Genomic DNA, 23,608 nt, shown 5'->3' with positions numbered 1-23,608 from the left:
ACATTTAAAAAAAAATAGCATTACAATTAAGGACCAACTGAATTCACATAAACTACATTAAAGGGCAGACCAACATTTCTAAGACCTGGTAAAATGTTGTGCCACTTGCCACATCTCCACACGTGGACAAGAACAGTTTGGGGGCAGAGCCATGCAAAATGTCTCCCAGCATGCCATGGTAGTTCCTCAGGGAAGAGACTTTGTGAATTGTTTATTGTTGTTGTTTGTTGTTGTTTTTGTGTTGTCTGTAGGTAGTGTCACATTCACACAGCTCCAGGGAGTTTGGTGTGTTCTCCCTGTGTCTGCGTGGGTTTCCTCCGGGTGACTGTCTGTGAGGAGTGTGGTGTGTTCTCCCTGTGTCTGCGTGGGTTTCCTCCAGGTGCTCCGGTTTCCTCCCACAGTCCAAAAACACACGTTGGCAGGTGGATTGGTGACTCAAAAGGGTCCATAGGTGTGAGTGAATGTGTGTGTCATCCTGTGAAGGACTGGCGCCCACTTCAGGGTGTGTTCCTGCCTTGCAGGCAGTGATACGCAGTTACAGACAACAAATGAATGAATGTTAGTTTACTCTTGTGTGTTGTTTTGTATGAGGACAGTGATTTGTTAAATAAAGATGTGTACCCCATCACTGCTTATGAAGGTTTTGCCAGGTTCAGTAAAGAGCATTAAACTAGTTAAGTACAAAAACTGTGCATTGACTACAACAGTTTTAATGGCTTTGAAAAGACTTGTAAAAGACTGAAGCCTGACACCTCTCATATCTGGAATGGATTTTCGGTCACAGACTATGATTTTGCATAAATCTGTGGGTCTGCAGAGTCAGTGTTTGCATGAGCACACACAACAATCAATTTTATGGGAATGCACCACAGGATTTTCCTGATTTTACTGGACATTAGGAATTTTTTTTTGTTAAAGTGAAACCACTTGAAAAGTTGTAAGAGTGACATAAGCCAAAGTGAAGCCATGAGTCACGTGGTGCTGTAAGTAGAGTTGCTGTGTTGCGGTCCTGGGTTCAGTCAACACTTTGCGTCTGTGTGGTTTCCTCCCACAATCCCAGAACACATGTTGGTAGGTGAATTAGCAGTGTGAAACCTTCCATATGTGTGAGTGACTAGGTTAGTGTGTGATGCCCTGTGATGGACTGAGGGTGTGTTCCGGCTTTGTGCCCATTGAGTGAATGAGTGAATGAAAATGGATTCTGGAAACCATGTGTATATTAATCAAACCAGGGACTCTGCTACAGCAGTAAGCCATGTCTCATTTACAGGAGGGTGCTGGAGTAGATAAATCTGAAGTCTCTGATTGGCTTAGAGGTCTGTCACTCATAATGTCACAACCCTTCGTTTGAGGGTTTTTTTGCTTTAATACATATATATGTGTCCTGACACATGCGCTCTTGACACATAGTGTGAGGACTGACCTGTGGACAAGGACAATAAAAAGAAGCTGGAGGTAAACAAAACTTGCTCTGCCTTTAAAAGCTTTATTTGAGGAATGTGCTTTGCCTTCTGAAGAGGGTTAGCTCGGTGGGCCAAAGGAAGGAAGCGACTCTCTGCTCAAGTCTCATATTTATTTACATGACCGCAGGGCTTGGATTTCTTCTCAAAGTCCTGCTTCATCACTTCGCTTCTTGCTCAAGTTCGCAACCATCCGAATTTCTCCTCACTCAGGCGCCCGGTGTGGCGCGCATGCGCAACGCATTCCTGCCGTGTTTTTACCCGGGCCACGATGCTCCCAGGAGTCTCTCTCTCTCTCTCTCTGTCTCGTTTTTAGGTTAAACAACCTCTCCTCCCTCGGGCAGAACGCGGGGGCTGTTTTCTGGGAACATGGGCTTTCTCTTTTCCCTCTTAAATCTAAGGAATCATCTATAGAAAGAAAACAGGTTTGGCTGGTTTTCTTGTTTAAAAAACAACACCTCCCAACTCTCAATGGCCATTTTGCTTAGTTAAATAAAATATATTTTTAAAAACGTATAACCTATAAATAGGTAAATATTTAAGGCTGTGGCTGAGTATTTCTGCTTTGAAAAGGCAGTGTTCAGAAATGGGAAAATTCAGGCAGGCAGAATTTTTTTTTATGTCATAAACCTAAGGAATCACCCGGTCCACTCGCAGGACCTGGCTTTCAAGCTACTGGCCATTAGCTGTGGAGTGGGGGGTATGGACTGGGAGGAACTACATACTTATAATTCCATGCATACTAAAAGAAGGTGAAAGTAGTGTCTTAGCAACTTGTAACTTGTTATCAGACTGAGAAAAAAACGTTTATGTGACTTTTCGGTGACAGAATGTGCACTTAAATTAACTCAGGGCAGTGATTATGCTACTGATGCTTTGGATGATGCCAAAAGTGTGTTTACCACCCGTACTCAGACAAGTCCTGCCCCCTGCTCTGTGATTGGCCATCGGCAGGTCGAACAGCCTCGGGAACAAACTTTCAGCCAATCATCTCTCAGGTGGGCGTGTCTGAATACGGGTGTGAAATGAAATGTAATGAAATTTCTCCAGTGAGAGTGTCTTTCTCTCGGAGCGTTAAACAGCTGCATCCCGCAGTGGGAGAGCGGGGCTGTCACAGAGCCTCAACACTTTTCAGCTTCATCTCTACACTGACAAAAAACACACCAAAACACAGTGGACTGATTACTTTCCCGCCGTTTTAGGGGACAAGCAGTTCGCCACAGAGCCGTTACTCATGGAAAAGCACAAAGGTAAGAGAGATACTGCATTTTTACTGATATTAAGGCGGGGTTGTGAGGAGAGGTTTTATTGTTGTGGTTTATTTGTTGCGGTCGATATATTGTAGTCGTTATTACTCCAAGTTAACAATAAACTGAGAAACTGTAGACATTTTTCAGTATTTTCGCAGACAAAAATACACTCAGAGTTTCAGTTTGAGACGTTACACTGAGTCTCAGGCACAAACGAAGACTTGATGTTTGTGTCCCTTTTATGTTTAAACAGTGTGTAACAGTGGTTCTTCAGGTGAATAGCCAGTAGCTATCATACCTGTCCCTTTCAAACTGAAAAGACTGTCGTCCATAACATGTTCATTGTTGTGTGTTTTTTAAACAGCCTTCTTAAACAACTCTTACCTCCCACTAGGTAAAGGAGACACTAGCTGCCAAACAATCCCCCATCTGGGTTTCTGGCAGCAGAATGCAAGATTTGAACCTTGTATCTCAAAATAACTGCATATTTTTTGTCGATTAAAGGCACGCTATACCCAAACATGACTTTGGCAAAGGTATAATTCGGACCCGGTATCTGAGACACTTACATCAGTTGGACTCAATATTTCTAAATAATCACATTATCCATTAAAGAATCTGCTTTTTTTTTCTTAACAATTAGGTTTTTCCTGTAATTTGTTTTTAAATAACATGTTCATTATTTCTAGGTACTAGTAGAATTCTTGCCTATTGCTGTTAGATGTGGAGATGGAGGGGGATTTCTGGTAAAAACTTGATGGACTTCCCTGGAGCTCTGTAAGGACGTCACCGTCTAGTTGTTGTTGCACAATGTCAACATCTTCTTCTCCTCCTCCTCCTCCTCCTCCTCCTCCTCCTCCATGAGAGTAATTTAGCATCTGGGTAAATAAGTCACTGAAACTAATTCCTACCACTTGAGTGGACTGTAGCCAAAACTATAGTCTTTTGTTGTGGAATCACCCATGCCCCAGCTAAATATGTATGTTTTAAAAGAGTGCACAAAGAGCTTTATTAGAGACAACCGCTGGAGTTAGACATGGGATCCATCCACAGCAGTTGTTTTCTCAAGATTCCCTGGATGCCTGTGGTGAGAGTTTGATAGGAGATGGAATGTAGGCTCCTAATACTTCATTACACACAAGACTGTGATAAGGTTCTCCTCAGGCCATTCTCTTCTGTCAGGAAATGTGACAAGACACTGTGGTAGACTATCTTCTGAACTTGCTACCATATGGTGACAACAGCGCTTCACTAATATTACAGCATTAGTTCATAAGTGGGGTGAGGCCTTATGAAGACATTGGAGTAGTTGTTTTTCCATTAAAGCAAACAGGTCCTTGATGTGTGTGCACAGCCCTTCTGATAATTTTTGTTTGTTTAAAAACAAACAAATAAAGGAACTTGGACTGTTTACTGACTGGCAGCAGTGTGGAACCTGAAGTGAACAATACTTTGTTGTGAATCAAGCCTCTACTTGTGCCACCACCACAACTGTAATCATACCGGTTTCAGTTCATAATTGCACTTCCTGAGAAGTTTTTTGTTGTTTTTTTTAATAAAAATATAGCAATTTGTTTTTGTCAGTGATTTTAATGAGCTCAGCTAGAATGAGATGTATTTCTCTGCTTTGGTGCATCCTGGATTTTCATCTCAATTATAAAGTCACATGACCTGTAAGGTGTGTCCTGTTAAGTCACTAATCTAGTTACTAACCTGAGAATCTCTGTCATTGCCTCATGTTGTGGTATGACACTAATTTGCATGCATAACAAGGATGCTAAAGCTTGGAGACTTGTACTGAAGGCCTCCCAGAGGTGGATATTCAGGTCCAGATAGTAAAACATTTTCCCAAAATGTTGTTTAACCTGTGCTGACCCCTGTGACTGGCTTGAGGTTATTAGAGTGGCCAGGCAGTTGGAATAAAACCCTGGAGTGTGTTTTTGCCTTCTCTTTTCATGTTGCTGTAATGACACTTCCTTGTTGCTTGCTGCATTATGCTGGGGGTTCTCATGCAGCCTTTTACAAACCTGAATAAACTTCCCATGACGGACTTTGTGCCAACTTGCTGACACAGACATGAGTTTGTGATTTGAGTTTGTGACAAGCAATTTGTGATTCTGTTACTTTCTTGTTTCTAAGTCAGCTGATTTGTTTTAGTCTTTGCTGAAATAAACAAGTGTGCTGTAAGCATTTGTGACATTGTTTCTTTTTGTTTCTAACTCTGCTTATTAGTCCCACGCACACAGAAAGCCTGGGTAATGATTAAAGGTTGCGCATTTTATGACGTTTCAATAGAATTTAAGTTGCGCTGGGAACAGAACTACAGTTGTGGTCAGGATCTGCTTGGAGGCTCTACCTCTTAGACAGCCTTTGTGAATATTGTTTTTGTGAGATAACACTAAGGGGCGGGGGTGGGGGTGTGAAAGGAGGGAAAGAGATGGACGAGATGGCTTGTTGAGGAGCGCATAATTTTTTCCATGACAAATCATTGGGGGTGATGTTTTTTTCACTAACTGAGAAGTTTTGTTTGTGCTCCACAAAATATCTCTATTTTATGTGTGGTATTAAGATTGGTGTGACCTCTATGTCTTCACCTAACATAATTAGGCCTCCTAGTGGAACTTGGTCTGAAGGCTTCCCAGAGGTAGAAATTCAGGTCCAGACAGTAAACGTCTTCCCCATTTCAACTGTAATGACACCTAGGCACTTAGAATGAAAGCCTGGAGAGGTTTGGTGCCTTTACTTTTCACTTATGCCATCACTGCTCAAGACCTTACACAAATATATGGTCTGAATTTTGGCTTTTGTAATATAAGGTTAAGTCATGGGTCATGGTTTGAACAAGACCGCAGTCTTACATAAGTAAGGATGCGGTGTTTGTGTAGTATCGCAGTCAGTTCTGGCCTGTTCTGTGTCCTCTACATGAAAGTACATACGCATATTCTCACAATGTGTGTTTGTAATATACTATTTTATAATATAATTAATCACAAAGTTAAAATGAAAGGTTTCCAAACCTTGTGAAACAGAACATGTTTTTAAAATGTTGGTGTGGTTTTCGACACAGATATCTATTTTTATTAATACATCTCTTTTTTCAGGACATTTAGGGTTTGTTTAGGGTTTTCAATGCTTGAAATAAAAAGTTGTTCTTAAAATAAAACAACGCAGCTTACATCATAATTTACATTAGATTATTTTGATACAAGCTGAATTTCAGCATTCAAACTGATACAAGACAGTGTTGGTCTCTTTGTCAGAGTGCAAGCTATAACAGGAGACTCTGCTCACATCACATACCTCTCACTCTCACGTGCTATCATTATATAGCTCAGCACCTAATGTTAGTTGCAGGTTCTATGCTGCAGCATCTAAAATGAATCAATGGCGTTTTCTTTTCATATCTTTGACGATTTCCTCCATTTCCGCCCTCTCCTCTCTTCAAAGGAGGCATGTGGAACCAGATCTTACCCTTGAGGTTCTTTCTGATACTGACGTGTTTCCTGGCCCACCTGTGGGCCCTGCTTGCGTTTTCCATTGTTCTTAATTTGTCAGCTCTTCCACAAGCTGAAGAAGATTGGCTGGCCTGTGCATCTTAATAAAATCAGTCCACTGGCTGGGTGAAATTTACAGTCAGCCTGGGATAGGCTTAGATTATTAATATGAATAAGTTGATATTCAAACTCTTATTAGTGCACTCACATTATGACTTAAAAAAGGAAGTGGCATAACAATCATAGGGTTTAATTGCGTAAAATGCAACAAACATAATGGAGCTGTTGAATAAATGAGAATGACTTTGTGGCCTGAGGGGTATTAAATCATTTAAGTATTTATTTGTATTTAAAAAGAAATCTTAGCCCACTCTTCTGTTCTCTGCTGTTTTTCTAGTCTCAGTATATTACAGGGTTCTTAAACTATAAATTTGGTGATAACCACTAGAAACACAATTCCATTTACATATAAAGCCCCAGTGAACTGGCTTTTTCACCAGGCAAATTGTGTTTGCTTTCAGTTAGACCAGTGTGTTCGTGTCTAATCACGTTGCCTTTAATTAGCCCTTTACTGCACACAGCCGTACTCTGATGGAGGCATCAGGAAGTGAAACTGCATACCCAATCTGCACCACGCACAGTTCAAGTTAATGACCTGTTAGTGCAGCTCAGATGTGTATCTAAACTGGGTTTAATGTGGCTCAGTTTGAGGGTATGATCTGCACACTAGTGGCCTACAATCTCTTATGTCCATCTGCGGCAGTGTATGATTCAGGCATCGAGAGTGTGATTGAGGGATGGTTTGGTTGTTTTAGGCTTATCTCCCCTATTGAGAAAGGGTTCAGTGGTGATTTGTCCACAGTAATAATTGCAGCCTGGCAATGGCTATGTTATTGCAGAGTTTAAGTGTGGCAAAAATATGTGACATGTGTGGGAATGCTATGATTGTGGTAGTTCTGAGTCAATAATGGAGTCTGTGGTTCATTCACTTCCTCTACTCCAACAGCTTTATCAGAAAACAGCTCTGAAACAAAAGAATGAAGTGCACATGTATAATACACTGTTTTCTGTAATAATAAATATAACAATTTTTACTTACAATGTTCATTAACACAAAGATGCAGTGATTTCCAAAACATACAACAGTTCCAAAATGATCCCGCTGTTGGCGGATATTGGTTGATGGAATTAATCACTGATGGAATGAGAGATTTATCAGCATTGCTTAAAACATTCCTCTCAGTGTCACATTAAACATTTAAAAAACAAAAAAAAATATATTAATGCCTTTTTTGCATTGTAACCAAACATACTTTTATTTATTTATTTGTTTATTTATTTACATGGACATTAACAAGTGACTATTTAATTCCTCGTAAAAATCACAACAAAAATACAACAGCGATTATCCTTAATTTTGGGGGTGATTGTGTGGTGATGGCATTAACGTACTGGGACTAATCCCACAATGCAGTTTATGTTCTTGTTTGGGTTCAGTCTTTTTTCTGCTGTGCTGAACTTTGAATGTCTCCCATTTTAAGTGTGCTTGGCTGAGTTTGAAGACATTGCATTATCCACTGCTGAAGGGGATTGCAATGGCAAGGAACCAGTAGAAAAGTATCAAGTGATTTTGAAGTGTAGGTTTTTCCCCTTGATTTGATATTTTTGGAGAGGTCTTTGGTGGCCAAGTCAAATGAAGAGGTAATGCCACTGAGCAAGGGATCTTAGTCAAGTCTGTCATCAACCCGTTATCCTTCTCTTAGCCTTTTAATATAAATGTACTGCAGCAACAAGGGTTGAAACAGGGGTGAGCCAATCAGATTCTGGTGGAATGTCCCTGCAGTAGTTGGAATACCTGTATGGGACTCTTTGCTTTGTTGTGCTTTATCAGACTGTATAGAGGTCATGATAGCACCTGCTGTCTGCACAGTGACACACCTTTTCTAGGTGTAAACCTCCTCATTAACTTGCTAAAGATCCTTTACTAATATGTTTAATATTAACTAGAGACATAATGCGTTCTGTTCCCTGCTTATCTATAGGCTAGGCCATTATCTGCATATATGCTAGTCTATATAGTGGGAGCACGTAGGGCAGTGTATCTGCTTAACCTCACACAAAGGTATATACAATGTAACAGTTTCTGTTACTGTAAATGATATAGGCATAACAGTAATGAACAACAGACAGAGTAAGGTCTGATTGGTTGAAAAATGTTCTACAAAGTAGGTGATTTTATATATAATCTCCCAAGAAATATCCTCTGAGAAATCCATGCTTTGTACCTCCTCGCTAATTTAACCAGAAATGACATCATTGAAAGTTGTTTTTTTATATTTTAGTGTTTAGGTAGGAATTTGGTTCATAATTTTGAGATTCGGATATTTGTTATTTTGGATGAATGTGACGATAAAAGCAACCCTCCACTCCACATGTATTCAGCCTTGTCAACATAAAACAAAGCATGACAAAGCTACAGTTCATTTGTCAGCTTTACACCTCAAATTAGAACACCCCTACAAAGCTTGAAGTTAGCGAGTGGAGCCATGCTGGGAGCCGCAGTGCAGCCTTAATTTTAAAGCAGGCACTTAGCGCTGATTTTCTGAACAATAGCGCTGGACCCAACTATTTGGGCATTCAGATATTTGTTCGTTGAGTATGTATTACGTTTCTAGTTTTGAGATTCGAAAATATTCAGTTTTTTGGATCAATGCGATTATCGATAAAGGCAACATTCCACCATATTCAGACTCCAGCAGTAAAAACAGTGCTCTCCACACTCCAAGTGAAGCCTAAAACTCAGTGACAAGTCATGCTAAAACACCAACACAACGAAGCGAGGCTATGTCACCATTAATTTTGGCCGCTATTTGCCTGAAACGGGTTAAATATTGTATACTCTGTGCCCTTAGTTAGTGAGCTAGTTAGCAGGTTAGCGAGCAGAGGTAGCGAGCGAAGCCACAGTGTAGCCTGGAGATAGGGATATTAAAGCAGGGTCAGAAGTGGATTTTGTTAATGACAACAATATACAACCCCCCACTCCCCGAATGTTCACAGAATATCCCGGCCGAAGCTCTGAAGCCCTTTAAATGGTATTCAGGACAGCACTTCTCTTTTCTATTCCTGTAGAATCAAGGAATTGTTGTTTAAAACAAAAAGTGAATGTTCTGGCGGCAGAAAGCTGGTCAGTGTTTGTTAAAATGAAAGGACAGTGGTGTGGCTCTTAGTGTCCTTAAAAGGGGACCTTAGATTTAAGAGGTTTGAGAACTGCTTGTCTCGTAGATTATAGTGAGAATGTTCTCATATTGTGAGGAAATGAATAATGGAAATGAAATGAAATGTGCGCCTTGTCCAGGCTCTATCTCCTGTGTGTTTCAGGGTCAAGGATAGATCCAGCTGTCTAACACTAAGGCTTGAGCGACATGTTCCACTGGCACACTTTTCAGTGTGACTCACTCACAGAAATGAACTCAGATCCCCTTTTAAACAAAGGCCACATCCAAAGCCATCGCAGCTTCGCCAGAGCTGTTACTCATAATTTTCATCTGTGCAGCAAATGTCAATCAAGAGCAGATATGCCAATTTTATGCCTGTGAAAAGGCAGCCGTAACTAATGCAAGTCTACACTGAGAAATGACGGAAAGGAAACATGGGCCAGAAGGTTATTTTGAAATGTGCACACCACAGCATCAAGTGGAGCCCAGAAACAGCAGCCGAGAGAGCAGCTGAGCAGCAGGGAAGGAGAGGTGTGTGTGGGAGAGGGCAACAAGCAGGAGCAGACAGCTTTGCCGTGGTTTAAATCAAGCAGCCTCTTGCTTTTATGCATGTGGAGTGTTTGTTCGAAAAGGAGAAGGAGAGGCTGAGTGAGGTGGTTATTGTTGGAGCAGGAGGCACACTGCAGCATCTGTTCCTGTTTTGCTCCCCTGTAGAGAGCAGGACACTGCTGGAGTGGGTTCAGAGAGCTCGGCCTGTCAACACAGCCGGCACAGCAACCATGATTTTAAATCTGACCAGTCAGGCTATTGACTACTGCATTACATTGATCTTAAAGTGGCGATTCACCTGCAATGATTCTGGCATAGTATTTATACTTAAAGTTTGTATACATGCTTATTTTTTAAGACTTCAGCTATTTTAAGGGCATCCATTGTGGACTAAGATGCACAGGTCTTCTTTGGTGACAAGCATTGTGTGGATGGGAATTAAGGTCTTTAGCATTAAGCTGTGTAGCAAGGGAACGACATTCTCTGAAATGGTGGAGCTGCAATCATTACTTTAGGGATGAGTTAAAGATGCATTTGTGATCCAAAACCTGCCTTCACTTTTGTTCTTCTGGCTTCATGCCATCACAAAAATATTCCAGTATCTAGTGTACAGCCTTGTAAAAGATATTATAGTTACAAAGGAGGACATATACTCTATGAGTAGCAGCCAGATTACTCTGAATCATTGAGCACAAGTTAGGAGCACACCACAAACAGGGTGCCATTCCAATGTAGGCCATCGTATGTACACATTCAGTCACTCACACTCGCAGATCATTTCACATAGCCAAGGGACTTACCAAACATGTTATGAGAGTAAACTGGAAAACCAGGATTATACCCATTCAGACACAGGATGAACACACTAAACTTCTCATAATTTGTATGAGATAATCCAGGACTTTAAGGCACTGGAGCAATGTGCAAGCCACAATACTTTTAACTTGCCACATTCATTCCAAAATGTTTTTAACTAATGAGTTGTTAGGGCAGCAAGGTGGTGCAGCAGGTAGTGTTGCAGTCACACAGCTCCAGGTACCTGGAGGTTGTGGGTTCAAGTCTCGCTCTGTCTGTGTGGAGTTTGGTGTGTTCTCCCTGTATCCATGTGGGTTTCCTCCGGGTGCTCCGCTTTCCTCCCACGGTCCAAAAACACACGTTGGTAGGTGGATGGGTGACTCAAAAGTGTCCATAGGTGTGAATGTATGTGAGTGTTGCCCTGTGAAGGATTGGCGCCCGCTCCAAGGTGTATTCCTGCCTTGCGCCCAATGATTCCAGGTAGGCTCCAGACCCACCGTGACCCTGAACTGGATAAGCGGTAACAGATAATGAATGAATAATGGGTTGTTAAAACTTATTCCACTGACGAAACTGTGACAATTTACTGCAGGCATGAAACTATTCAGATGGGCATAGTGGCAAACACACAACTATTTGCTCCATCCATCCATCCATTATCTGTAACCGCTTATCCAATTCAGGGTCACAGTGGGTACAGAACCTACCTGGAATCATTGGGCGCAAGGCAGGAATACACCCTGGAGGGGGCGCCAGTCCTTCACAGGGCAACATAGACACACACACACATTCACTCACACCTACAGACACTTTTGAGTTGCCAATCCACCTACCAACGTGTGTTTTTGGACTGTGGGAGGAAACCGGAGCACCCGGAGGAAACCCACATGGACACGGGGAGAACACACCAACTCCTCACAGACAGTCACCCGGAGCGGGAATTTACTGGAGCTGTGCGACACTACCTGCTGCACCACCGTGCCGCCCAACTATTTACTCATGCTTTACAATAGTTAAGTCTAGGCAGCACTTTTAAAATCAAATTGATTTGTATAGAGTTTTTTACAAAACGATGGTGTCACAAAGCAGCTTTACAGAAATGTAATAAAATGGCCACTACTCACAGAACGAACATAATACGTTGGAGTGCATGGCTCAGGCGAGTTTATAAACATTTTTAAGGCCAAAGCTTTGTTCATTTAAATGAGTGATTGATGGGATAGAGTACAGCTTCATTCTTTAGACCTCTCTCTACTTCAGAAAAAGCAGTTAGTGTGTTAATATTCAGTAAATCATGCACTACAGGAAGATATTAAGCCAGGCTTGGTTAAGTTACTTGTGTTTTTATTGTTTTTTTACTTTTGTTTTTGTTGTTGTTGTTGATTATGTGAGCCCAGTACTTAGCAACATTTCCACAGTAAGTGGATTGATTTAAATGTTTAGCCTCGTTAGTTTATTAGATATACACTGGGTAATTCTGTGTTGAAGCCCATTGCAGATATTTAGACACAGAAATGTGTCTTTAACTGACATTCCAACTTGACCCTAAACTTAGTTCTACCGTAAATTAATTTCAAAATCTAAAACAAAACAAAAGAAGAAACCTTACACGGATGATAGTTAACTGTTTATCTGTAGATAATATTTAGAAGACTTTAAAAACTAGGCTTTTTGCTATAATGCTGGAAAAGCAAGCTGGACTGTAGTTAGAAGGTGTCTGTTTTAGGTTTAAAGACAGTTATATTGTTCTTTTATGTGTTTTGGCACATTCTTACTGAAGATGTAGCTCTTTCTTTATGGATGAAATACAGTGCTGATGTATTTGGCAGAGGGTTCCCATTCATCTCACCCAGAACTAGTGTGCTTTCTGAACTCGCGATTCTACAGGGCCTAGCCAAGGAGAATATTTTGGCTGAGTTTGATAAGGAGTAATTGTGGGAATTGGAGTTTTTGTTGCAGTTCTTAACAAAATCTGATTTTCTTTTGCCAGTGGATTAATCCTGATTGCAGAACACAAATAAACTGAAATGCATAGACCGGAGCCAGAGAGTCAGACCATGAGAGTATGTTCCAAGTTCACTGCATAAGGCCCTACATGTTGTTCAAAGAGCAGACTAGAGCTTGTACATCTACCAGCTGTAAGAGTACATTGCAGAGAATGCCACAAGCAGTGATACATTACTTTAACTGTTTCTGATGACTGACAGTTCAGTAGAGCTTGATACTTTGGGCTTGTGTTTTACCACAAACAATGTTTGACAGATTATTTCAGTGTTCAGCTGGGAGTTCAGTTCACTGTAGTGAAGTATAGATTCTGAACCACGCATCAGGAAAGGAAACAAAAGAAGATATACTGCCCCTTACATTTTATTACTGCGGAATATGAATCTTCTTTTTAGTTTCTAATGTCCTGATGTTTTTTATTTACTGTGAAGGCACAGTTTGTACCCTTAGAATCTCTTTTAAATTCAACATATATCCTATTGTCACTGTTGACTACATTCACGGAGGAGTATTTTTTGTGTATTGTGTGGAATTCTAGTCCCTGTGGGCAGGATGTGTCCTTCTAAGTCAAGACTGGGAAGCTGTGGTCCATGAGGGGGAAACCTCTTTCAGCTCATCAGTTAATTGCCAAGTTTAGTTGAAGCGTAAAAGCAAGAAAAAAATAGCAAGCAATTTTTGGTTATGGCAATTTTTGATGTAAAGTTTGAAGCGTATAAATATCTTTTTCAGATACTTCAATAAAACCAAGGTTATGCCACTTTTCCCCTAATTATTGGATGATAATATGGTGATGACAGATTGAGTTAAACAAACCCTTGTATTTTAATTCAATTTAAAAGTGAAAAGAAAAATATATAAGTGGAAAAATGACTATCAGGTTACTGAAATACTCTGAACTGGATTGGATTTTTTTAAAATAATTGAGATTTGTTTAGCAGGGCAGGCCGTAGGTGTTTTTTTGATGCGCTTTGGACGCGATGCCGTGAAACTAGCCTGCATCCTTTTAAAGAAGGAAGATCAGACCTAAATAATATGTTACCACAGCAGTGACAGACCACCCACATGACAGACATCCCCTCATTTTAGGGAGTGAATGTTCAACTTTGGAATCAAATAACTGATGTACAATGCCATGGCGCCTTGGGCTGTGCTAAGTATACTAGCCACAACTGCTACCAATATATATTTAAGAGCCAAGGAGCAATAGGCTACTTCAAAATTAAACCGCTCTGGACAACAGCGTACGCCAAAGTAACATCAAAATGTGCCTTTGAGAAAACATCCACTCAAACACGTCTAAGTTTAACTGCGTATTATTACTCTGTTGCTGTGACAGAAAATGTGGTTTGGATTCAGAGAGAAGACACACTTGGCCTTACAGTTATTTTTGAATATGTGTCTAAAATCAGGTCAGCCATTTTGCGAAACAGGAATATAATCAAACAAACTAGTAATGCTGACAGGAGTTTAACGGAGGGCTTCCTCATTCCATCCAACAACGCTTTCTCACATCTGTTTATGATATCAAGAAATTCTCACTGGAACCATGACCTGACACAATAAGTGAAAAAAAATCCTTTCACTATTATCTGTGATTAATCTTTGTTTAAGAAGGAGGAAGTGCTTCACTTTCACAAAGAGGAAATCCCCTCACCGCTTAAAAGCAGGTACTATGGCCAGTAGAGACAAGCAGGCAGACACTCAGACCTTAAACATGATCTGCCTGTATCCTAATGCTTCCTTTCTTTTTTTTCCCCTGGAATTTCACTGAAACTACTGAGCAATGAGATTGACGGCTTGCTCACCTCAAGAACCTGTGCATGTAGCTTGCTGCAGTAGGGACCTATAGATAAACCCAGCTATTAGAGTTTGATGGGCATCTATAGGCTCTATTCAGAGACAGGTTTCACTGCTTTGAGGAACAGGAACACCTACAGTACATACAGGGATGTGGTGCTATAGTTTCAGCACGTTGGGTCATGGACTAGGAGTTGGCATGGATCCAAAGCTGTAACCCTTGGAAACTGAGGCCATTTTGGGCTGCAGTCAGCTGACTCACATTCCCAGGGTCCCTCTGGAGAAGGGCATCGAAGTCAATCTGTGAAAACACACAGCAGGGGAAATTTTGAGAGACAATTTTAGTTCACATCACAATAGGAGGTGAAGGCACATTATATCGGATATTTCAGATGCGCGCTGTAATAGGACTTTACTAGATAGATATGCTAGATATGAGGTTTTTTTTTTGCTATCTTGTAAATAGCAGCATGCAAAAGGGGTGTAAACATTTTTATATTTTATTATTTAAAAAATCTAAATAGCCAATCCCGTTAACTTGGTGTGTGCAGAGCTTACTGGTGTGTATTGTCTACTGTCACATTTTACAGGTAAATGCTGCGCACTGCTGGTTGCTGAGGTGACATCCTAATATTTTAAGAAAAAACTAAATGCACAGAAATGGCAAAATGGACTTTAAAGGTTTTGTTGTGACAGTGACAGTGTACCTGGTTTAATTGTTGTGAAATCAGATGTTTACAGCAATAGAAACTGTATGCTGTAGAGTGTGGAGTAACTGGGCTTTTTCTTTGCCATTTTTTTTCAGTGCCTTGTGTTGTGGGGAAGTGTTGCAACTTGCAAGACACAACACAAATGAGAAATATTCCATGCATAATAAAGAGTACCAAACTGGCATTTGTGGTTTGCAAAGCCAAAAGCTTTTGTCTTGTTTCTCATTATTGCGAATGGCACAAATATTTCTGCTGGTAAAATGACCACAAATGTTGTACTCTACTTTAAAGTTCCTGTTGTCATATTTTTTACATGAAACCTTTAACCCTTCAGAACAAAAAAATGTCCAAATATTGGAGGGTTGTTATATTTAACTCATTTATTTTGTCCTGGTATGAACAGCATATGTTCCCATGCATTTGTTTGTTTTAATAGATGCTTGATATTAACATAATACAGTGATCCTTCCTGCCGGAGACTAATCCAGACTATGGCAGACTCCCATGAGAATGTTTGGAATGAAGTAATTAGCAGTTATTAAGAGCTTTTTTTATGATTAAAGTAATTACCTCTGTTTTAGCAGCATGTTTTCCCGTAAAATTCTCCTGCATTTCTTTTTGGAACTTTGTTTACTGTTTTTACCTAGATTTACTAGGTTTTTCTGAATTGAGTTTGTGCCACATATTAGCAATGCAGCATGTCCAGCTTCTCTAGCTAAAGTAAACACCTTCCTATGGCAGGGTGGATAGGTCTATATGGTCAATACATTAGAAACAGTAACATGTGGTGTGGATTTCTAAAGTAATGACACATGGTTGCTTATGTACTCTGTAGGCTGACTCAGCAGTGAGATGAGGATATAGTAGAGCACTGTGAAAACTGGGCTCAGTCTGTCCTGAAGGCAAAGCTGCCATGGATCTCTTTCCCTTACTCTGCAGAAAAGTGTCTCCAAACTCTTTGAAGTGTTTGAGGTGCTGTGATTCTCCCTGAAGAAGTTCTGATTGTCAGCAGGGAGCAAGCATTAACTGCAGTGGCCGGCAAACAGATTAAATATTTACAAGAGTGTGAAAGAGACCATTAGGAAGTTCTCACATAACATCCTCTGTGCTGTTTGCTAAAGGGAAGGAAAACACACTAGTGTCTCTTTGGGATGTGTTGTTAATCTATGATACTGTAGATCCTATTCTCAAGAGGTTTATTGTCTTCTTTAGCGACGGCATAATTGTGATTTCTCCATGAAAATGTAGCCTATGGCCTGCTTTTTTTTCCTTTGTTGAATACATTGAGATCTGTCATAAAGCAGACTTATTCATGACAATAAAAGAGGCACAAAGAGAAGCTTCATAGCCTGGGCAGGGTGGGCCTGGTGGGCCGACACAACCCTGACCCCTGGAGGATCTGTGTGGGATGCACTCCTAGACGGTGTTACAAAGCAGAGCCATTCACTGCCCATGACCTCTGACCTACAACTCACCCCCCAGTCTACAACCTCCTCAGCTTCAAACAGACGTAACACAAAGTAGTACAACACAACACAACATACCAGAGACCCAGGATCCCATATATATCCTGTATCTTATCTGAGGTGGACTAAGATGAGGAGATATGGATGGGGAAGGGAGGGCAGGGTCTGTGTGTAATTGCCTCATAGCAGCAAATTTCTTTGGCGAGGTACAGATTAAGCAAAATCACAATGAGCTGCTGCCTTAACAAAAAAATTATATTTCATCTACAGGTAGAAATATCAAATACACTTCTATGGGTAGAACAACAAAACAGAGTTGTGAACAACTATTAACTCATTATATACAAATATCTGTAAAATATACAGTCATAGCATCAGGAAAGAACATAAACATCAGTCAGTCTGCCCTAAATACTTCACTGTTTAATGCATGAACATTTTAACTGGCTTTTAGACTTACTTTATGTTAATTAATAATCAGGTATTCTGTGTATTGTATGGTGGCCTAATCAGGTGTTTCATGGTTTTACATTGTACCTTATTGACTATAGTCAATAAACAGCAACCAAATTGATGTATTCTCAAGATGCAGTTTAGAAGAGTGCGATTCTGTTCATAGGAGCTGAATTTTTATTGACGTGCAGAGCATTGTGTACCCGAGCTCTTTTTTCAGCACCTCCCACAGTGGTTTCCTTCAGCACCTCTTACAGCTGGTTGCATGGGGCAAGCACAAATAAAAATGTTTCCATAGGTCATAATGTGTAGCTCAGATGCATTTGTGGTTTACAAAGATTTTTCAAAAAAAAATCTCTTGTTTCTGATCACTGCAAATGGAAGAAATGTTTCTGCTGGTAGAATGACCACAAATGTGGAACTTTAAAGTTTCTGTTGTCATATTGTCTACATAAAATATTAAACCTATTATAATATAGAAAATGTTGGATTATTATCTTGAAGCATTTGGCCTTATTGTAAAATGTCAGTTGTCAGTGGCCTGTACTATTTTAGTCTGATCTTCCTCCTTCCTGAAGAACACAGGCTAGTTAGCGGAATTAGTCAAAAATATAATTTCTCAACAACTTCTCAAGAAGCAAATCAATGAGAATTGCTACTTTGCATTAGACCAATTTGCAAAAATTAAAGGGTGAGTTGTAGGAGTCACAAATAACAGTGGAGGATGGCAAGAAAAGTAAGTATGTGAAGACACATCTTATGACATCATAATGCTAATTAACCGTAAACAATAATATTGCACTTAATGCACAAGTCTACATCGTGTTTTCTACAGCAGGTGATTATATTTGAATTTGTTTAACAGTGTTTTATGTTGGTACCAATGTCTCTGCTGGTATTTGTGTTCCTGCAGTGCTGGAGCGGCTGTTAGAAGAGCTGCAGCGTTTCCTTAAGCTATTGGATGGAGAGTACCTGAGTGGAAACGCCACTGTTCAGAAGGGCCTGCTCACTGACCTGCTGCAGTCTTACACATCCTCAAATGGTAAAACACACAGCCAACAACAGAACTTGTCCAAGCCTCTACTACATTACTGCACCCAGGTTATTGCATGCTACATACTGTTCTTTATTCAGGAGAACAGCCGAGGAATGACCTTTGATGCATTGTTGTCATGCAACCTTTGTTGTGAACAGCCTAGCAGTTGTTGTGTTCAGGAAGAACTCGTATTGTTGTGTCTGTGTTTTTTTTTTTTGTTTTGTTTTGTTTTGTTTTGTTTTTTATTATTATTTTTTATAGAGACATGGCAGTAGATTTCTGTGTTCTGGAATTGGGCTTCTGTACTTCCTCCTCTGGCTCCAAACTATATCATTTTCCAAAGCTGTTTTTATCCTCCAGGGACACTCACTTCCTTTGACTAGCAGCTTATAAATAGCCTTCATTTCCATCCTCCAAATCCCAATCTGTTTTCACTGTACCCGTAAAACATATTTCAGGTTTTAGCATGTTGTTCTTTCTCCCTTCATAACCATATCAAAGCAGAATGACCCATATTTGACACTTCTATCTTCTTGGTTAGCTGCAGCCGGTCAGAGTCCACATCGTTGCAGACTGTAACATTGCCCCTATTATGTTGTATAGAGTTTCATAAAATTATTATGAAACTTTTAAAACTCCAAATACCCAGTGACTCTGCCTTTAAACCGAGCCAATAAAGCAGTCTCCTGCAGGCTGGGATTGTAGCAGGATTTTTTATTGTGATAGAATATGACCACTCTTGTCCCCCACTGGCCTGGCTTTGATGTGCAGAGTGGGTGGACGCCCTGGAGGTACTGTCAGGCACCAGCACAGAACAGAACCTTCTCTGTTTCTCTGTCTCTGACAAAAATCTACTGTACACTTGAAAAAAGGAAGAATACGATATTTTAAGTGTAAAATGAATGGTAGAAGAGGATGTCTTCCTGGATGCCTCCAGATACAAGATGCCTATTATACTGCATGCTTTGAGGTTGTCATAGCCAATTATATTGTAAATTGAATACCATGTTAAATATTTTGATGATTATTTGGGAGGTGATCATGACAGGCATTTGGCAAGAAATGGTGAATGCTATGAAAGTTTGATTACAGAAATTGACCTAATGGACCTGTCTTTCAGGAGGGGATGAAGAATACATTTACATGAACAAAGTCCTTGTCCCTGGACAGAACCAGGACAAAACAGACAGGGGTGAGTGTGTTATTCAGTAATTTACAACACAGCGTTACTTAGTTACAGGTCATTGATGTGCCGTTAGGAAAATGCTCTAAAGCAAATAGTGAGATAAACACGCATTGTTGTGGTTTGGTTTCTTGCTCCTGTTTTGTTACAGATTAAACCAGTGTCATGCTAAAGAATTAACACTGCTTTGTGCACATTTCAGAGAGGTGATGGGTTGTGGGATAAGTGTTGCATCCCCCAACATCACTTCACCACCACTATTTCCTGTCTGTTTCTCAATAACTCCCCTCAGTTTCTCACAGCCAGACCACCCTTCTGAGGCCAAGCTGCTTTGTTTAGATTTCACAGAAGAATGAGACTTGCAGAAAACTAGACTTAACATTCGTATTACGGCTGTCTAAGCCACAAGACATATGTGTGGCTCAGATGCGATAGTGCTCTTTGATCACTCAGATTAACAGCCCTTGCCATTGTACAAGAATACCCCCCCCCCCCTCCTTTTAAGAGCAGCACACTGGAAAGAAATGAGAAATAAGCTTTGGAGCTGAGATGTCTTCTTAGGTTCAGAGCCATTGAAAAGTGTCTCTACTGATGCCACGTGACATATCTTTAATCATGTTCTCCTCTTGTCCAAATGTGAATCAGGAACTATATGGGTTTGAAACAGTGCCTGCCATCATCCTCCCTTTCAGCTCTTTGCTGTGCAAGTTTGGTGTTCATCACAGCAACCCAGATGTTAACATTTGGAGAGGAAGTCAGTAAGGAATGTCTGATAGGAAGTGCTTGAGTATGGCCACTGGCTCCTAAAATACTGCCACAGACTGCATAAATTAAGAGGAGACGACTAGCAGCCTATACAGACTGTTTGGCTGATGCAGCATTCGTTCTCACTCTCTCTTTTTCTCAGCCATTTCACACACAGCATGTGAAACATACACTCTGTACACAGTGATCAGCCAGAACATTAAAATTGCCTCCTTGTTTCTACAGTCATTTTCTGTTTTATCAGCTCCTCTTACAATATTGGAATACTTTGTATTTCTACAATTACACACTGTAGTCAGTGTTGCTCTGCATACTTCGTTCGTCCCATTTCACCCAGTTCTTCAGTAGTCAAGACCTCCACGGGACCACTAAAGAGCAGTTATGATTTTGGTGGTGATTCATTCTCAGTCGTGGAGCGTGTTGGGCTGTTATGAGTGGATCAGACACAGCAAAATTGTTAGACCTTTTCAAAGTCAGAGGCAGTAGCCAATATTACTGCACAGTTTGTGTTGATCTACCACTAGTTCTTCATCAAGTGGTCACAGGATACTGCCCACTACACTTTTTGCTGGATATATTTTTGATTGACGGGCTATTCTCAGTCCAGGCCACAAGAAGTTGTTCATTGTCTCTGCGGTGTCAAGTCAAGTCAAGTGAAATGTATTTGTATTGCCCCTTTTACAACCCAATGGTGTCACAAAGCAGCTCTACAGAAATTGAGGATTAATAACATTTTTTAAATGAATAACCCCAGTTGAGCAAGCCAAAGGCAAATGTGGCAAGGTAAACACCCTCAAAACTGGAGGAAGAAACTTTGGAATGAGTCAAGACTCACAAGTGTCACAATGTCACCCAGTTAATACCTGCTCTGAGTGTACAGTGATTCTACAATGAGCATTAAACAGTGATACTTTATGAATCTCAACATTATTACGTTTAACATTTAAACTGTTGATGATTAATTTATGATAAAAGAATATAGTGTACTGAAAAAAAGTTGCTTGTTGCCCATTCACCAAGAAAATAAAACTCAACTCTTTTTAAATATCCAAACACAAGACAAGCCTAGTTGACCTACACACCACGGTTATTATTCTGAACATTTAAAAAGTGGTCTGATTATTTTCTTCCCTCTTTTTTATCACCCTTTATACAAAATAAAACATGCCAATCAGAGCACAAAACAGAAGCAGAAGCAGATGGAAGAGGAGGGAAATTCATATCTGCCCCACAGAAGAGTCTTCCAGAGCTGCCTCCTCCTAGAACTGTGAGTGATTACCAGCTTCATTACAACTGTAATATATAAAACAGTCATTATTACAAACAGGCATCATTAGGACAAACACATGGACACAGTCATGAATACCTAACCCTTATTCCACCCACTGCCTTCTGGCTGCAGTGTGACACATACAAGTTTCAACATGAATTTTTCTCTCACTGCAGGTGAATGTGTTTTTTCTCTCACTGCAGAATTATGGTTACATTTTATAGAATAATATATGTTTTTTTGCCCTTGGGACTCCCCCTGTTGTAATTCATATTTACACCTAAAGTTAGACAGTGCAGCTTCTGCAGTGCTAAACCCAGATTAGCGACAACATAGGCTCTAATCTCACTATTGCAGATCCATGAAAGAATACAGGTACTGAATGTAAACACTAATTTTGAGAATATTTGTGTTCAAAATTCAACCTGAAGATAGCAATACCCAGTGAGATCTCATACAACAAGTACAATTTGTGGCATTGCTGTCACTTTTATCATGGAAATATATGGATATGGATATTTCTTAAATTTCTATGCACATTCTACAGGACACAGGCTTTGGTTTTAGTGATACATGACACTACATCTTGGTTCTTGGATGGTTGTGAATTGATTAAACTTTGTGAAATACATATATAACAATCAGCCACAACATTATGACCACCTCCTTGTTTCTGTATTCCCTGTCCATTCTCTCAGCTCTACTGAGCATAGAGGAACACTTTGTAGTTCTACACTATTCTTCGTTCTCTCAGCTATACTGACCAAAGAGGAGAATCTGCAGTTCTACAATTACAGACTGTAGTTCAACTGCTGCTCTGCATACATTATTTGCCCGCTTTCACCCCTGTTCTTCGATGATAAGGACACCTACAAGGCCACCACAAAGCAGCTAAGATTTGAAGTGCAGAGTATGTTCCCCCACGCAGATAATACCTGCTTTGTTGTAGTCCTGTGGGAGTCCTGAGTGTTGAAAAACAGGGTGAATGGGGTGTTAAAATGTATGCAGAGCAACAGATGAACTACAGCCTGTAATTGTAGAACTGCAACGTTCATATTTTTGCTCAGTGGAGCTGAAAGAATGAACAATAGTGTAGAAACAAGGGGTGGTGTTATTGTTATGGCTGATCTGGGTATATCTGAGTTGTAAATCTTTTTATGATTGCCATTTAAGAGAAAACATTAGATGCAGTTGATCCAGAAATCGGGAAAATGATTGACGGTTCAGTAACTAATTTAAACTCTGCTTATAGTTCAGAGTTCATAGTACATGCAGCAGATTTGTTCACCTGAATTCACAATGGCAAAAACAGACACTGTTTTCAGATACATGCCTGTGTTATCTGCTGTTTGTTTAATGTGGGTTTCAGCTTCGGTAGTAGCCAAATTAATGTGTTTCTCACGATTAGTAAAACTGCGGAGCCTGTGTTTTACAGAGCCCACGAATGATGGTAAATTCCCATTATTAGCAGTTCTAAAATCCCTAATAAATTCTAGTCTTTATAGATGCTGTAATCACCTTCGGAGCCAAGGCATTAGTCCTTCTATGAAATGTGTGTGTGTGTGTGAGAATAGCTCCTGTATTTGCTCCAGTGTTCACTGGGGGTCTGTAGCACATAGACCAAAAGGAGGATGGAGAGAATTACTGGAACCTAATGTGAAGGCTTTGAACTCCAGATCCATCCACGTATCCACAGGATGCAGCCAGTGATTAACAACAGCTGGAGCAGCAGTGTAGGACACACCTCTGGTGTGTAGACGTGTCGTTCATGTGAATGAGTGAGAAAATAACTGAGATAGAGTTTGATCTGCTAACCTGTTAGCACAATATTTTTACAATGATTTTCTTAAGTCAGACTTGTCACTCAAAAACAATTGACAAAAATACAACAGATTTTAATACTTTTTGAAACTGCTGCTCTTTTATTATTTGTATGGTTTATTCTGACTAGAAATGTCCTGCTCCTGTCTTCAAAGGCCATACTCTATTGTACCTTTTGTAAACTTTTTAAAACATCTGATTCATATCTTGATAACTGAATCAGCTGTAGCTGTTCATGGCCACTGTGCTGTTTCATGCACATTGTGTTTTATTAGTGTAGTAATATAACAGGTATTTACAAGTGTTTAGTCTATTTTGAATTAGAAAAACATAAAAGATG

General features: G+C 40.1%; 1 protein-coding gene across 2 annotated transcripts in view; it reads left to right on the top strand.

The window, feature by feature from the left end:
- The first annotated feature begins 1,427 nt into the window (after nucleotides 1–1,427).
- afap1l2 (actin filament associated protein 1-like 2) overlaps nucleotides 1,428–23,608 on the top strand; it is a 37,887-nt gene continuing 15,706 nt past the window's right edge. Inside the window, exons 1-5 of one of the 2 annotated variants that reach the window (XM_066664510.1) lie at nucleotides 1,428–1,455; nucleotides 2,663–2,710; nucleotides 18,107–18,235; nucleotides 19,350–19,421; nucleotides 21,353–21,444. In XM_066664510.1, the coding sequence (XP_066520607.1) occupies nucleotides 2,695–2,710; nucleotides 18,107–18,235; nucleotides 19,350–19,421; nucleotides 21,353–21,444 (309 nt within the window). In that variant the 5' untranslated portion in view covers nucleotides 1,428–1,455; nucleotides 2,663–2,694. Of the gene's footprint in view, nucleotides 1,456–1,875; nucleotides 1,886–2,662; nucleotides 2,711–18,106; nucleotides 18,236–19,349; nucleotides 19,422–21,352; nucleotides 21,445–23,608 lie in introns of those variants that run through there. The other variant, XM_066664511.1, reaches the window with a different exon arrangement.

This window comes from Hoplias malabaricus, chromosome 3 (assembly GCF_029633855.1).
Source record: "Hoplias malabaricus isolate fHopMal1 chromosome 3, fHopMal1.hap1, whole genome shotgun sequence".
Classification (NCBI taxonomy): Eukaryota; Metazoa; Chordata; class Actinopteri; order Characiformes; family Erythrinidae; genus Hoplias; species Hoplias malabaricus.
The sequence above is the reverse complement of the archived record's forward strand: the minus strand, read 5'-3'. Positions and strand labels throughout refer to the sequence as shown.